General features: G+C 42.4%; 1 protein-coding gene across 1 annotated transcript in view; it reads left to right on the top strand.

The window, feature by feature from the left end:
- Positions 1-17,344, top strand: part of NUDT3 (nudix hydrolase 3) — a 44,035-nt gene that overhangs the window by 16,610 nt on the left and 10,081 nt on the right. Inside the window, exons 2-4 of the mRNA XM_014062988.2 lie at positions 11,164-11,274; positions 14,827-14,871; positions 15,214-15,298. Of these exons, the coding sequence (XP_013918463.1) occupies positions 11,164-11,274; positions 14,827-14,871; positions 15,214-15,298 (241 nt within the window). The remainder of the gene's footprint in view (positions 1-11,163; positions 11,275-14,826; positions 14,872-15,213; positions 15,299-17,344) is intronic.

Here is a 17,344-nt window from a genome sequence, read left to right as displayed (position 1 = left end):
CACGCCCAGGGCCTGGGCCACGCAGACGGCCCTGGCCAGAATCTGCAGGGCAGCCACGTGGGCTTCCCCCTCTCCCTTTGCTAGGAACTATAAACTGGACTCTTTTGCCTCAGCAGAAGCCTCTTTGGACGCAGGGCGTTGCAGGCGGTTCACAGGGCGGGGCCCATGCCTCAACTGGCATGAGCGTGGGACATGGGGCCTCATGGGTCTCCCCCCCCTAGGGACGTGCAGGCTTTGGTACGTCCCATTCTGGATACTCCTCCCCCCTCACTATGGAGAAAGGGCGTTGGTACTTACCTGATACGCCTCTTCTCATAGTGGGGGGAGGAGTATCCAGTCCCTCCCTGACTATGTTTGTACGACTAAGTTTTATGTTCATTGTTTTATGAGGTTATATAAATATTGATGTTGAAGACGATAAAAGCTAAGAACTGAATTAAGAGTGTGGAGTGAATGGTGCAACGAGGCGGATGGAGCTCTTCGTCAAATATGGGTAGTCCTGCTGGCCAGGGGGCATTGCCCAAAGAGCTTATCTGACTCATCCAATCATGAGAGGACAAAGTCAACCCATTCTGGATACTCCTCCCCCCACTATGAGAAGAGGCGTATCAGGTAAGTACCAACGCCCTTTTAAGGCCATTCTGACCAAAGCTACGGTTTCGTCCATTCAAATGGGACTTCCCGCCCAATCTGACAAGACTACCACTGATCAGGGTAACAAGGAGACTATAGGACCAGGGGATCCAGGCGCAGGCCTCTTTAAGGAAATCACTCCACCTCAGGAATTGGTTCTGGTGCCACAGCTGTTCCTGGATGTCATCCAGCGACAATGAGTCCAACCTGGGTCAATGGCCAATCCTAGTGGAGTGGATAAAAAGCTCTACTCTGTGGAGAACGCCATGAAGGAGCTCTTGAAGCTTCCACAAGTGGATGATACCATAGTGGTGCTAACTTCCAACTCGGTCCTCCCAGCTGACCTACTGGAGGGTCTAAAGACGGAAGACAAGAAGGTGGAGAAAGGCCTGTCATAAGACTCACATGGCCACTGTGTGGGCCATGAAGGCCTTCTCCTCCTCTTCCTACTTCAGCAAGGCGGCCCTATTTTGGCTTCGCAAGCTGTTAGCCAACCTTCCTGCTGGGGATACTAGATCACGCCAAGACGTGAACAAGATTATTGCAGCAGTTGAATACTCAGCCAACACTTCACTTAATGCCACCAAATTTTCATCAAGGGCTATGGCTTCTAATGTGACCACTCGCTGCTTGCTGTGGCTATGCCACTGGCAGGCGGACATGAAGGCTAAGTGGAAGTTTGCCTCGGCTCCCTTCAAGGGTGGCAAACTATTTGGGGAGGCTTTGGACTCTTGTCTTAATTGAGTCCAAGGACAAACGAAAGCTCTTACCGGTGGTCACCAAGAAACCGGACCGCAAAGGCCGCTCCTATTTTCGTACGCAGCCCTTTCGGAACAATGACTCCCCTTCCACTTTGGGGAGTTTTACCAGGTCCTATTCCCAATCACAGGACCACACCCAGGATAGGGTGTCCTTCAGGGACAAATCCAGACAGCAAGGGAACCACAGGTCCTTTCGAGGGTTTTTTCCAACTGCTCCTTTTGCAGACTCAAGTGACTGTCACTGGTTGCCTCCCATTGGGGTCACCTACAGCTTTATGCCGACCAGTGGGAGGAGACAACGACGGACACTTGGGTGCTGAACACGATCTGTCACGGCCTTACCTTAGACTTCCTTTCCCTCCCCCCTCGGTCCTTCATTCGTTGCCCATCCCAAAAGCGACTCACAAGCGACAAATGATGCAGGCGGAGATCCAGCATCTACTGGACATAGTGGCCATAGAGCAGGTGCCCCGGGGTCAAGAGGGCAGGGGATTCTACTCGATCCTCTTTCTGGTTCCCAAAGCCTCGGGAGGGGTGAGAGCTATACTGGACCTCAAGAAACTCAATATCCACATAGCATACAAGCGTTTCAAGATGCAATCACTCCAGACCATCTTGGGTCGCATCAGGCAGGGTGACTTCCTGACATCAATCGACCTGAAGGAAGCATACCTGCATGTCCCCATTCATCCAGCGCATCGCAAGTTCCTGAGGTTCCAGTTTGCAAACCAACATTATCAATACAAGGCTCTTCCCTTTGGCCCATCATCGGCCCCCAGGACTTTCACCAAACTCCTGGCTGCTGTCGCTGCACACCTCAGAACTCGTCCAGTGAGGATCGTTTGTTACCTGGACGACATCCTGTTAATGTCGTCATCCAGAGAGCGGGCATACCAGGATCTTAACGCCACCATCCACGCACTACAGCAACACGGGTTTTCCGTCAATCTGGAGAAGAGCCATTTGGAGCCTACCTCCAGGATTTAATGCGATGTGCCAGTGCCTGGAGGCTGTCAGGGTCTGGATAGGGGTTAACAAGCTTGCGCTCAATCCAGACAAGACCGAGTGGCTGTTGTGTTTCCCTCCCAAAAAATTGGTTAGTATTCCATCACTCAGGCTGGGGGATGAAATTTTACGCCCCTCAGACAGGGTTTGCAATTTGGGAGTCCTCTTGGACCCACAGCTGACCTTAGAACATCATTTGTCGGCTGTGACCAGGGGGGCATTTGCCCAGGTTTGCCTGGTGCACCAATTGCGTCCCTACCTGAATCGGGAGGCACTCGCAACAGTCACTTATGCCCTCGTTACCTCAAGACTGGACTACTGCAATGCGCTCTACATGGGGCAGCCCTTGAAGAGCATTCGGAGAATTCAGCTCGTCCAGAATGCAGCCGCGCGAGCGATCGTGGGTGCACCTCGATACACCCACGTTACATCTATCCTCTGCGAGCTGCACTGGTTACCGATTGGTCTCCGGATACGCTTCAAGGTGCTAGTCGTTACTTATAAAGCCCTTCATGGTATTGGACCTGGGTACTTGAGAGACCGCCTGCTGCCAATTACCTCCCAAAGACCCATTAGATCACACAGGGCAGGCCTCCTCCGGGTTCCGTCTACCAGCCAATGTCATCTGGCTACTACCAGGGGGAGGGCCTTCTCTGTGGCAGCTCCGGCCCTTTGGAACGAACTCCCCGCAGAGATTCGGACCCTCACCTTTCTTCAGGCCCTCCGAAAAGCCGTTAAAACCTGGCTGTGTCGGCAGGCCTGGGGTTGATGAGTTCCCTTTCCCTCTCAAATCGTGTGGCTGTTGGTTGTTTTTAATGCCTTGTATTTGTAGTTTTTGTGTTCCCCTTTCCCTCCTTGGGTTTGTGCGCCGCCCTGAGTCCTGCAGGGAATAGGGCGGCATATAAATGAAATGAAACTCAAATTTAACACCTGGGCACTGTGATCGACTCCAGAATCTACATGGTTTTCCTCATGCAGGAGCGGAGGGACAGCATCACATCCCACCAGATCAGGAAATCCAGATCAGCACCTCTAGTGACTCTATCTCAGCTGCTGGGGAAGCTGATCTTGTATATCGCTGTAGTCCCGTAGACGCAGCTGCATGCACGAGAACTTCAGTGGTTCCTTCTCCCCATGCAGCGACGCAAAGCAGGCAACTCCAAGAGGGTGGTCACCATTCCCCCAAGAGTGGTTCAGTCGCTCGGGTGGTGGCAATCCTTAGCACTAGTGAGGGGGTCCCTCTTCAAGGAGCCAGAGCGCCTGGTCATAACAACAGACACCAGCTTATACAGCTGGGGTGCCCAGCTACAGACTCATGTGACGCAGGGCAGGTGGTCGCAGGCAGAGCTCGCCCACAACATAAACTGGCTGGACCTCAGAGCCGCTAGACTAGCCCTGCGCCCGTTCCGTCGATTCATCGAGGGCCATCATGTCCTCATTCTGACGGACAACATCGCCACCAAGGCTTACGTCAATCATTAGGGCGGAACTCGATCAACTGTCCTGATGTCAGAGACAGAGGTTTTGGGACGATGGGCAGAATGCCACCTCGAGTCCTTGAGGGCAGACCACATCTCCGGGGAAGACAACGTGACAGCGGACTGGCTGAGCAGAATGACCATCAGCAACTTGGAGTGGCAGCTACATCCATCTCTGTTCCACCAGCTGACGCAGAGATTTGGTCTTCCAGTTCTAGACCTGTTTGCCAGTCCCGAGAACGCTCAGCTCCCCTGGTTCATTTCAAGGTTCCAATGCTCCAAAGCGGAAGAGACGGATGCTCTTCGGTGCCGTTGGCCCCCGGGACTGTTATACATGTTCCTGTCCCTTCCACTGATACCTCAGGTGATCAGGAAGATCCTGCTGGACAGGGCCGAGATATTGCTCATCACTCTGCATTGGCCAAGGAGGTCCTGGTTCGCCGACCTTGTCAGTCTGTCAGTGACCAAGCACTGGCGCATTCCTCAGGAGCAGATCTCCCTCTGCCAAGAGGCTATTCCTCACCCGGACCCTCAATGGCTTCAATTGGCTGTGTGGCACTTGAGGGGAGCTCCTGAGGCAGGACAATTTCTCTGACAAGGTCACCTGCACCATCCAGGCGTCCAGGAGACCTTCTACTGTGCGGATCTATGACGCGACACGGACCAGTTTTTCCTCCTGGTGTCACTCCCATCAAATCATTGCCACAGCTGTGACAATTCCGCAAATCCTGGACTTTCTCCAGAAGGGCTTGGACAAGGGCCTTGCCCCCAACATATTTCGGAGGCAGACAGCAGCCCTAGCCACCATCTTTTCCAGAGATGACTCTCAACCACTTAGCAGACACCCAAGGGTTCGCAGCTTCCTGAAGGGGGCTACCATCTTACGCTCTCCAACGGTACACCGTTACCCAACTTGGGACTTGTCAATTGTCTTGCAGACCCTAATATTACCGCCATTCGAACCTATTCGCTCAGCTAGTCTACGGCATTTGTTGCTCAAAACTGCCTTCCTAGTAGCCATTACCTCAGCACACAGAATCTCAGAGCTGGCTGCACTCTCCCTTAGGGAGGACCTTTGTATTATACATTTGGACAGAGTCTTTCTGAGATTGGATCCAGCTTTTCTACCAAAAATTAACAGCTTATTCCACAGAACGCAGGAGGTGATTCTCCCCAACTTTTGCCCGCACCCTAGCCATCACAGGGAGCGTGTCTGGCACAAACTGGATGTGCGCCACGTTGTGCGGGTATAGAAAAAGAGGACGGCCTGCTTTCGCAAGTCGGAATCGTTCTTCATTTCAGCCCACTTCAATGGGCAGGAAAGTATCATCTTTCACCATAGGTCATTGGCTGCGCACATGCATCAAGCTGGCCTACGAACAACAAGCCAGGCCTGTTCCTCCTCGTATAACAACACACTCCACGAGTGCTGTGACTACGGCCGCTTGGGTGACTCAAGCGCCTATTGAAGAGATCTGTAGGGCAGCTACCTGGTCTTCGCTATCACCGTTCATTCGGAATTACAGACTGGACTCCTTTGCCTCGGCTGAGGCTTCATTTGGAAGAAGGGTCCTACGGCGGGTCCTTGCGGCTCCTACTAACCAGGACTTTCCTTCTTCCCACCCTGGGACTACATAGCTTGGGTATGTCCTATGCTTGGACACTCCAAGCAGCGCCTAGGAGAATGACCGTTGGCTTACCTGAATGGTTGTTCTCTAGGCACTGTGTGAGTGTCTAACCCCGCCCTGGGGTCACCTGCAGGTGCGTGAAGCATCACCTCCATGGCATAGAGCTTACTCCTTACAGCATCCCTCTAGGTCTCATACCTTCGTTTTTTAAACTCAGCCTCTAAAGGGAGCAGGAGGCGTGGCTACACGAACTTGGGCAGCAAACTGAAGTTAACCCATGCTTGGACACTCCCGCACTGCCTAGAGAACGACCATTCAGGTAAGCCAACTGTCATTCTGTGAAATCTGCTGTTGTGGTTTGCAAAGTATGATAGTGTTAAGTATAAAGTAGGCGTTGACTCTGGGGTTAAAAAACATGGCACACAGTGAATTGAATTAAAAATAAAAGATATGAAACGATGTGGGATGGCATCGAACTGAAGGCATATAGAAGGCAGTATTTTAGAGATTGAATGGAAATGAGATATTGAAAAGTGAAATTAAAATGAATGTTATGTTAACATCCAAGAAAAATTGATGGAAAGGTAAATGCTGAATATGTTTAAAATGGTAATGTTGCACCTGGAGAAATGTTGAAATACAGATGTTGTTGTTTACTGATGGAGTGGTTATATGACATTACAAGTATATATGCCTGGAGGAATGCTGTTATTGTTACCTCCACAAAGGGAAAGATAGTGAATTAAAAAATTATAAGAGGAAGGAATTTGAAACTATTCTAAATGAAAAGTCAGAAGAGGCGAGCATTATAGTGTGGACTAATGGTGGCAGAAGATATGTCCAGGCCATCTTTTTGCTCTTCAGCATTTTACTGAAAATATTTATTGTATATCTGTTTACTGAAAGCTTATGATAAAGTGAATGGACTTGAGTTATGAAATATTTTGTGTGAATATGAAATTGAAGATTGGTTGCTAATATGTTAAGTGCACATTTGAATAAGTGAAACACTGAGCAGAGAGTAAGATATAAATGTGTAATGATCCCTTGGTTATTTTGTATTAATACAAAGACATGCTTGCTAGTGGTATGCTGTTTGGGAATGTTCACATTCATACAGTTTTGTTTGTAGATGGTGCTGTGTTTGAGACTCTGAATATTTACAGCGAAGAATAATCTGAAAATTAATGTCTCATTGGTCAAGTTAATTGTGTCCATCAAATAAATGAAGGGCACAATGGAAATATTTTTTTACAAATGATGAAAAATTGGAACATGTAAATGAGTATTCACTTTATAGGAGGTAGGAAAATGGAGAAAATTTAAGACATAAAGTTGGGTAGAAAAGTGGTGGTTGACATGTAATTTGTTGCAAAAAAGGAATGTTAGCTTTTTTAAAAAGTTAAAAATCGCTGTACATGGAATCATGTTTCTGCATCATTTTATATAGATGCGAGAGCAGGGTATTCAGGAGAAATATAAAAATAAACAATCAAGTAAAGAATAGGATATTTAGATGTTTGGGTAAAACAAGAAAAACAGAGCTGACAATGAATGGTTGCTGAATTACTATGAACTGAATACAAAAATGAATGGCCAATATGAAAGAAGTAGGTTTGAGGTAGTTTGGTTATGTAGAGAGAGAGAGAATGAAGATTTAAATGACAGAGCAAGTACTGTACATGAAGATATTTTAGATCTATAGAAATCACTCATAAAAATTACCTCATAATGCTGTATTTATTAATATAAAAATAGAAAAATAATATAACATTATTTCATTGTAAAATTTCATGAAATCTTTCCAAAGAAAAATATTGCTTCATTTTCAGATTGATAATTATTATATGACATTGAGTCACTGCCTATCCCTAATGACCATGTAGATTTTTAAAAAAAATTACAACCTGTCCCTAACCTGGTCTTTCAACTTTTTTAATAGTATGGCATTTGAATGTCTTTTCCAAGATTTGTGATTGCTCTACCAAGTGCTAATCTGTGACATACAGGCTGTACTCGATTTACAACAGTATGTCTAGTGACAATTGAAAGTTACAATGGCACTGAAATATGTGACCTATGTCCGTTTTTCAGTTATGATCTTTGCAACATCCCCAGGATCATGTGATCAAAATTCGGACACTTGACTTATATTTATGACTGTTGGCTGTGTCCCAAGGTCATGCAATCTCCTTTTATGACTCAAAAGTGCTTTTTAAAGAAGCAACTGGACTTTCTGCACCTTTGGGACAACCATGACCTGGATGACTCAGACTCTCCATAGACATTCTGCTTTTATGATCTTCTGACAAGCAAAGTCAATGGGAAAGCCAGATTTGGTTAACAACCAAGTTACTAACTTGTCAACTGCAGTGATTCACTTAACAACTGTGGCAAGAAAGGTCATAAAATGGGCCAGACTTACTTAACAAATGCCTCATTTAACAACAGAAATTTTGGGTTCAACTGTTATTGTAAGTTGAGGACTACCTGTATTTCTTGACTGCTTGTTCATTTGCTGTCGATTGATCCTAAAAGGCAGAAGCTGTTTACCACTTCAGTATCTTCATTGTCAATTCTAAGGGTGGTTATTTTATCTGTTGTCATTAGTTCAGTCTTCATTTTTAATTCTGCTACTATTATTTTTTCACTGTGCTTCTTAATTTTATTACTAGAGATTTCAGATAGTTTCAGTTATCAGGATAGAATTATCAGCGTAACACAGGTTATTGATGTTTCTTCCTACAGTTTTAAGACTATGTTCATCTTCTTGCAAGTTTCTCTTAATTATATTTCTAGTTTAGGAGTTGCATAAATAAGGGATGTGTGTCTGTGTGTATTTGTTGTGCTCTTTTGTCAATCTGAAGCTGGCATGCTTAACCATATTCTGTGGCTGCCTAAGTTTCTCATGAGGACGAGACATTCAGGATTCTTCTTTTTTCTAAGCACATTCCATAGCTTGATGTGATTGACACAACCAAAGGTCTTTCTGTAATTTAGGTATTTAGGTATTTATTGGGATTTATATGCCGCCCTTTTCCCTGAGGGGACTCAGGGCGGCTTACAACCACAGGGGAGGGGAGGTGCAAGGTCAAAACAAAGCAATATGTGAACAACAGAAAAATAATAAAACCCAACTTTCATTCAGCAATCAAACACTCGGGCGGGTAATTAGGAGCCTATCCCCAGGCCTGCTGGGAGAGCCAGATCTTGAGGGCTGCGCGGAAGGTCTGGATAGTGGTGAGGGTGCGGATCTCCATGGGGAGCTCGTTCCATAGGGTCGGGGCAGCAACAGAAAAGGCTCTCCTCCGTGTGGTCGCCAGTCGGCATTGACTGGCAGATGAAACATTGATTCTTTGGCTTTCTTAATTATTTAGCTTTCAGTAGCAATAATGTCTTGTATTCCTTTGCCTTTTCTAAAGCCAGAACATCTGACATTTTTCCCATATAAAGCTCTAATCTGCATTGGATAATCCTAAGTATTATTTTTCTAGTATGTGAAATTATAGATATTGCACAATAGTTTGCACATTCCATCACATTTCATTTTTTAAATATTGAAATGTAGATTGATCTCTTCCAAACTGTTCACCACTGTATCATTCTCTAGATTTGCTAACATAGTTTGGTTATAATCTTTACTGTTGCTTCCCATACTTTTGTATGTATTTTTGTAGCCTTCCAATTTGGAAATGACCAGAGTGCAGATATAACTTCAAGTACTAGAGATTCTTATAATATTTTCTAAGATATCTTATATGTTGACTTCTCTGTTCAAGTATTTCAGTATACTCTTTACATTGTTGTTTTATCATCTTTGAACTAGTTCCTATTTGCCCTTGGTGCTCTTTGGCATACTAGTTTGATGTTAGAGCTTCCTCTTGGGTTCAGAGATCTTTTTCTTGTTTTTCCTTGTCTGTTTCCATCTTGTACAGTATAATTTTACAGGTGTTGAAATACTACTTGTCTCTTTTAACAGCTCTCTAAAACCTATTAATAAATTCTTTTATGAGATTTTTGTCTCTTGGCAATTTCCACAGTTCGTTCTGCATCTACATTCTTATGTCCTTCATTTTTGGCACTCTCTTTTCTCATTCCTCCTTAGTCACTAAGTGTATTCCACAATTCCTCTGGTGCTCTATGTGAGGTTTAGGACTTCAAAGTAATTCCTGATGTTCCCCTTGAAAATGGTGGGTATATGTTCAAGATCATAATGTGGAAATAGATTGTTTTGTTATGTTTTAGCTTAACACGGAAGATGAGCAGTTTGTGGTCTGTTCCAGTCAGCATTGCCTGTGTCCTTGAATTAAGTTCCTTTGTCTCTTTTTCACAATACAGTTATTTATTTTCTCATTAATAGAAAAAAACCTGATTTTTATTTTTTTAAATGATTTTAGTATTTTTAATTTAATTAACAGCTCAGAGTCATTAACTGAGATGTATGACTATAGAAAATGAATGACTGAATGAATGAATTTCAGTAGTTTTAATGCCTTCTACTGGGCTCTTTAGAACAGTGGCATATTTATGAATTCAGCTTGGCTTTTGTTAAATTACTAATATTCTTGGATTAATGTAACTAAGGTTGACTACAAAATATTTGCAAACGCTACTTGTTTCAAAACTCCATTTTTTGCTGTTATAGTCCTGTGATGCGAACCTATGGCACGCGTGCCACAGGTGGCACGCAGTACCCTCTCTGTGGGCATGCGAGCCATCGCCCCAGTTTAGCTCTGCTGTGCATGTGCAAGCACCTCCCGCTGGCCAGCTGGTTGTCAGGTCTCTGCCGCACATGTGCAGGGATTGGGGTTCATGCGTGGAGAGGCGCGCATTGCATTTTGGGGATTCAGGCGGGTGCGCATTTGTGTATGTGCATGCACACTTTGGGCACTTGGTCTGGAAAAGGTTAGACATCACCATTATAGTCTATAGTATATGTGCCTTTTGATGATTGGTAGGTTCTGTGCTTCCTTTTACTTTGAGTCATTTGGGAAAAGCAGGGTAGCGTATATGCAGAGAGAAAGGGAAGGTATTTGTCATAGTTAGCAACACGTCTGAAACATTAATAATCTTTTTGTTAAAAACTGTTTTGTCTCATGCCTCAAAGCTAGTTCTTAAAGGGAATATAATTTTTGTTTATTTCTGTTTTCAAATAAGTTTGGTATTTTAACATATTAAAGAAGAAGCTGCCTGCTTCTTCTGTTCCTGACTTTTTGGGTCGTATATTTCAATCAATTCACTTTAATCTTATTTCATAAATTATTATTGTGGGGGAAAGAGGAAAGATACAGTGTATGTTTGCCACTTTGAGTTACTTATAAAGTAATAAAGGTGTGATTAAAAAAAAATCTGGTGATTTGGGGCCAGTTTCTCTCTCCCAACCTACTTACCTCCCAGGGTTTTGTGGTGAATGTAGGAGGAGGAAATAGTATTAGGTATGTTTGCCATCTTGAATTATTTATAAATATAAAGGTGAATATAAATAAGTAAGTAAATAAATATAAGTTCCACTCTCTGTCTTTATCTAAGTACAGGTGGACTTAGCATACTCTCTGGAATTGAAAAATTTCTAGTAATTTTACATAGCAGGATACCATCTTGTAATTGTAGAATTGTGTAAGGTGTAAACATGTACACAAGCTCTGTTGTTATTTATAGGTGCTGTTAGTTAGCAGTAGTCGTCATCCTGACAGATGGATTGTCCCTGGAGGTGGAATGGAGCCTGAAGAGGAGCCTAGTGTGGCTGCTGTGCGGGAAGTTTGCGAAGAGGTATGTTTTCAAATTCTGCTTGGATCCAAAATAGTCTATTCTTTCTATTCATTCTTTTCACTTTTCAAAATTATCCAAGTATTAATTGTATAGTACGGATAGCGCTCAAGTTACAAGTTCATGTAATAATTGGTCAAAAATTTACAATGGCACTTGAAAAAAAGTGACCATTTTTCATACTTATAACTGTTGCATCATCCCCTTGGTCACATGATCAAAATTCAGATGTTTGGCATTGGTTAAGATTTATGATAGTTGCAGTGCCCTGGAGTCATTTGCAACCTCCTGAGACGCAAAGTCAATAGGAAAGCCAGATTCACTTAACAACCATGTTCCTAAGTTAATCACTGCAGCAATTCACTTAATTGTAGCAAGAAAGGTCGTAAAATGGTGCAAACCTCACTTAACAACTGTCTTGTTTAACAACAGAAATTGTGGGCTCAATTGTCATACATTGAGGACTACCTATATTCTTTATAGGCTTGTTAATGAGCAACAAAATTTGCCTACTTTTCCTGTTTTCAATAGTAGTTAAGAATTGTGGCAAAAAAATATAAAACCTTCCCATTGAGAAACTATTGCCTAGTATATTGTTTTCATGACAATGGCCTATAGAGGAAGAGAAAAATCCATTTTTGTTGAAACATCTCAAAATAGTTTGCTTTTATGTACTTTTGTGATACTTTACAAATGTGATCCTTTTGTGAAGGATTAAATGTGAACCCAAACTGTATATGTATATTATAACCTATAAAATGGAATAACAAATGTATAAGAATGATAAATATAAGAAAATAAAAAAATAAAAATTTTCTGAGGGGAAAAAAATTAAATGTGATCCTTTTCAAATTTATCTCAAATTGTCATCCAGTGCCTTTAAGAAATAAAATTTCCAGAAATTTTATACCTGAGAAGAATTAAACTATAGGACATGGGACCAGGTTCCTTATAAGTTTGCATCTGTCCTATTACATCTACTCATTCCATCTGGTCTAGCAGGGTGATGGGCATGTTGCATGTGCTTTATGCTAAAAAGAAGACTAATATTGTTAGTAGACAGGCAGTTTAGACTGTTCAGTGAGCTTATCTAGAAATTGCTTTTGCCACCACTACTGGCATATCACTATACGAGTCCAGGATAACTTGCCACAGCCAGCTGACCACTGCTAGCTCGCCACTGCCAATCACCTCTGCCAACTCGCTGCCAAATTGCCGCAGAACAACACATGGCCAGCTCACCACAGGGACATCGCCACACATAGCCAGAGGCAAAGCTGTTGGGCAAGCAAATAGGTGGGCAGAGTACATAGTGCATCAGGGTGGGTGGCAAAAGAGGTGGCAGCAGCTGGAGGCTTCCCATTTTCACAACCCCCACCACTGCTGCTGTGGACACGGAGCCACTGACAATGCTGCCACTGCAATGGGCTTGGAGCAGCCTCCATGGCCACTGCCATACCAGCAGTGGTAGCATTGATAGTGGAGGCTCCATGCCTAGTGTGGTGGCAGCAACATTGGCAGCAGCGGCTCTGCACCCAGCACAGAGGTGGCAATATTAGCAACAGAGGCTTTGTGCCCAGCATGGTTGCAATAACATCAGTGGCTGTGCCAAGCCTGGTTTAGTCATGGAATCAGTGGTGACGCACTAGGCTCAGAGCTGCTGCAGCACCAAGCTCAGAGCCTAGCGTATCAGCAGGGTATATGTGAAAATGGGAAGCCCCTAGCTGCTCCCACCTCCCTGCTGCCCATCTTGACTACTGCTACTACAGTTCCCAGCTTCTGCTCAGAGCTTGGTGTGAAAATGTCCCCAGCCACTGTTGCTTCCCCACTGCTCTGCACTCTGCCCACCCACCTGTTTGCTTGCTTGTGCTGCCATCTCTCTGTCCACCTGCGGCAGGTTCTCCCTGTGGAGAGTTGGCTATTTGCAATTGTCCTGCAATGACTTGGCAGTGGCGAGTTGGCAGTGGCAATTTGGCTGTAGTAAATTGTCCAATTCTGCACTATACAACATCTGGCAAATGAGTTTTCATATACATTTTTTATGTCAAATCATGGAACATGTCATATAAGATCGATCGATCATTCCTCCATCCATCCATCCATCCATCCATCCATCCATCCATCCATCCATCCATCCATCCATCCATCCATCCATAAGGCCGCCCATCTTTAAACACACCTGGAGAAGCTCAAAAGCCCCCAAACCACTAAAACCATAAAATAAGTGTTGGCAATTCCTATACTATTTACATAAATATATTCAGCAAAGAGAGGTAGTGGAGGAATCAAATTGAGGGCTCCCTGTTCTCCAAAATTGGAGGCGAGAACTGGCTTTAGAGTTCACTGAATGTTTAAGGAAGCCCATTACTTTTTAAGAATGGACAGTACAAAATTGAAAAAAAAGCTGCCTGGACTGAAAAAAGAACCAGGGAAGTGCTTGAACTGGCATTACAGACCTCTGCTTAAATGAGAGACAAGAGCCCTACCCCCACACCCAAATGATAATCCTAAGCCTTATTCTTACCTAATGAGAGTGAGAGCAGGATATAAGGTGCACAGGAGTTAGGAAGCTTAAGGGTTATATCTTGGAATTTGGCTAATGACATTATATGCCAGGTACACCTGTGAGAAACCTGCAATTCATGGTTCAAACTTGGATGAGAAAATAGACCTGGCATATACAGGTGAAACTCAAAAAATTAGAATATCGTGCAAAAGTTCATTTATTTCAGTAATGCAACTTAAAAGGTGAAACTAATATATGAGATAAGACTCATTACATGCAAAGCAAGATAATTTTTCGAGTTTCACCTGTATTACAAAGATCTGAACAGATGAAAAGAGGAGTGTTCGCCTTTCAGGAATCCACCACATTTCTGAACGGCGAACACTCCTCTTTTCATCTGTTCAGATCTTTATAATACATGCCAGGTCTATTTTCTCATCCAGATGTAGCCTTAAGGTAGAGAAGGTTGGTGGAGTGAGATTGTTATTGTGACTTTGTCACAATATTATGATTCACAATTGGTGAAACAACGTCCAGAGGCATTGTTCCACCAATAACTGTATATGAGGTCTTGTTTTGTGAGCTTGCACCTGAGAAACAAGCTAAGATGTTATAGATGATGCTACTTTACTGACCTCTCAAATTCTACAGCTTCACCCCTGACTGCTCAATCTTTTCACAAGTTGGTATTAGATTTCTTTAGATTTTCAGTTCAAGCAACATTTCAACTTAAATCCCTGGTGAGGGGAGAAACAGCTTGTGAATTCATGGCCACCATGAAAAGTACTAGCTTGTTCAAAGTGATTACAGTGTATTAGAGCTGTGTTTTATCTCAGAGCAAATCATATTGTATTTGTCACAATATTGATAAAGAAATTTTCTAAAAGTTCACAAACTTTCACCATTGGACAGTGTAAATCATATCACAGAATTATATATAATTCTTAAAAGTTTGTAAAATATATAATTTAAATTATAACTGACTTTTTAAATAATTTGAGCTATGACTTATGTTAAATGCCTTTTTCTTTTCTTTGAATATATCATAGGCTGGAGTGAAAGGGACATTAGGAAGATTAGTAGGAATTTTTGAGGTAAGTACAAATATCAACAGAATTGATAAAACATTTTTATATGTGATTAAAGTTTGGAGACATGTAGAGGTTCTGTTATGGTAGGTTAAAAGATAAATTTTCTGATTTGAACCTTCTTCAAAGTGTGATAACACTTGCAAATGTAGGACAAAAATGCTTGAAGAAGTTTTATTTATGTTTTAACTTACTAGTAGTATCTGAATCTCAATTAAGAAATCAAGTCATAATTGAGCATTGCTGTTGATAAGACATATTGTAAGTATTGTCTCAACTCAATGCTAAGATTAGCATTGTTATAGTCGTTATATTTCTTTAAATTAACTTTATTTATCATCCTTTCAGAACCAAGACAGGAAACACAGAACGTATGTTTACGTACTTATTGTCACAGAAGTATTGGAAGATTGGGAGGATTCTGTGAATATTGGTAAGCAAACAAATTCATTTGTATCCCTGATTCTTTTTAGGAGGATAATAGTTGAATCTATTTAGATTAAGGTTTATAAAATGTGAGTTAAAAAAAATAAAAATCTTATTTAGAAGATTTTTTTGCAGTTGTTACAAAGTTTATTATATTTTTGTTCCTTATATTTTCATAAAAATAGCACATAAGTATTCACATCTTGGAAATATGTATTATTCAAAGCTTTATAGTACATGTATCAGATCCTTTTTTCAGAATCAGTTGTGGATTTCTAACCAAGAGTTAACCACTCACTCTTGCAGTATGCTGAGAAATATGCATGAAATAGCTATTATTACCATCTTCCAGTTCTTATTTTTTTATTTGACCTTTCCAAAAGGTAGAGAAATGATAAAATGATAAAAATGTATCTAGTACATGTGCATGTTAAGGTAACAGTCTTACTTTATAATGTCCATGATTTGGGGAAATGGCTTTTTCCTAATCTTAGATTTTCCATGTTTATATAGCAATAGCACTTAGACTTAACATATTTTTCGGATTATAAAACGCACCTGAGTATAAGATGCACCTAAATTTAGAAGAGAAAAACAACAACAAAAGGTTTTTGGCCTGCTCACGTCGCATTTTCAGCATTGGGAAAAAACGGCCCTGAAAAAAGCCTTAAAAATGGTCCCAAAAAAGCCTTAAAAATGCCCCCCCTCCCAAAGCCTCAAAAACGGTTTGAAAAAAGCCTCAAAAAACCGAAAAAAGCCTTGAAAATGCTCGCCCAAAAGCCTCGAAAACAGGCCTGAAAACAGGGCGTGCAGAGACCAAAAAAATGGCTGGTGGGTGGGTGGGGCTTCGGCAATATTCACTCTATAAGAGACACAGACATTTTCACCCCCTGTTGGGAGACAAAAAGGTGCGTCTTGTAGTCCGAAAAATACGGTATATACCACTTTGTAGTGCTTTATATCCTTGAATAACAACTACCCATCTACAATTTGCAGAAATATAACAAGTTCCCAATATGATTCAGGTTTTTATTTTACATTCTATTTTACACATCCTTTTAATCATATATTAATTTTTATTTTTTTGCCTGAAAAAAATTCATTAGCAAATAAACACTGTTTTTTTACTTGACTGAAAATTTGTTAACCAAATTATTTCCTTCTCAGCTACTAATTATAGTAAATTACTTCAATATATAACAAACTTTACAGGTGATACAATAATACTCAGTTTTTTCCTGTAATTGAATTTTAAGGAGATTGGTTAGTTAGGTTGCTTGTGCCAAAGTCTTCTTTAAAGATATGTTATGTCCTATATTCTTAAACTCATTTAGAGTGAAGTTCATAAATGTTTAAGAACTTAGAGGTGCTTAGTACCCTGAAGATATTTTGCTCTATACAGTAATATACCTTTATTGTGAAAAAGGGCGTTGGTACTTACCTGATACGCCTCTTCTCATAGAGGGGGTAGGAGTATCCAGAATGGGTTGACCTTATCCTCTCGTGATTGGATTGAGTCAGATAAGCTCTTTGGGCAACGCCCCCTGTCACCAGGTATTTCCCAGTTTTAATGACGAAGAGCTCTATCCGACTCGTTGCACCATTCACTCCAGACTCTTAATTCAGTTCTTAGCTTTTATTGTCTTCAACATCAATATTTATATAACTTCATAAACAATGAACATAACACTTAGTCGTACAAACATAGTCAGGGAGGGACTGGATACTCCTCCCTTCGCTATGAGAAGAGGCGTATCAGGTAAGTACCAACGCCCTTTCTCCATAGTGAGGGGGGAGGAGTATCCAGAATGGGACGTACCAAAGCCTGCACGTCCCTAGGGAGAGAGACTCTGAGGCCGCATGTCCCCCACTCAAGCCTGTTGAGGCGTGGGCCCCGCCCTATGAACCGCCTGCAACACCCTGCGGCCAAACGAGGCTTCTGCCAAGGCAAAGGAGTCCAGCTTATAGTTCCTAACAAAGGGAGAGGGGGAAGCCCACGTGGCTGCCCTGCAGATTTTGGCCAGGGATGCCTGCATGGCACAGGCCGTGGATG

This window comes from Thamnophis sirtalis, unplaced genomic scaffold (assembly GCF_051295495.1).
Source record: "Thamnophis sirtalis isolate CommonGarterSnake01/CBP01778 unplaced genomic scaffold, rThaSir2_p1.2 scaffold_7, whole genome shotgun sequence".
NCBI classification, from domain to species: domain Eukaryota; kingdom Metazoa; phylum Chordata; class Lepidosauria; order Squamata; family Natricidae; genus Thamnophis; species Thamnophis sirtalis.
This window is presented reverse-complemented; position numbering and strand designations above follow the sequence as displayed.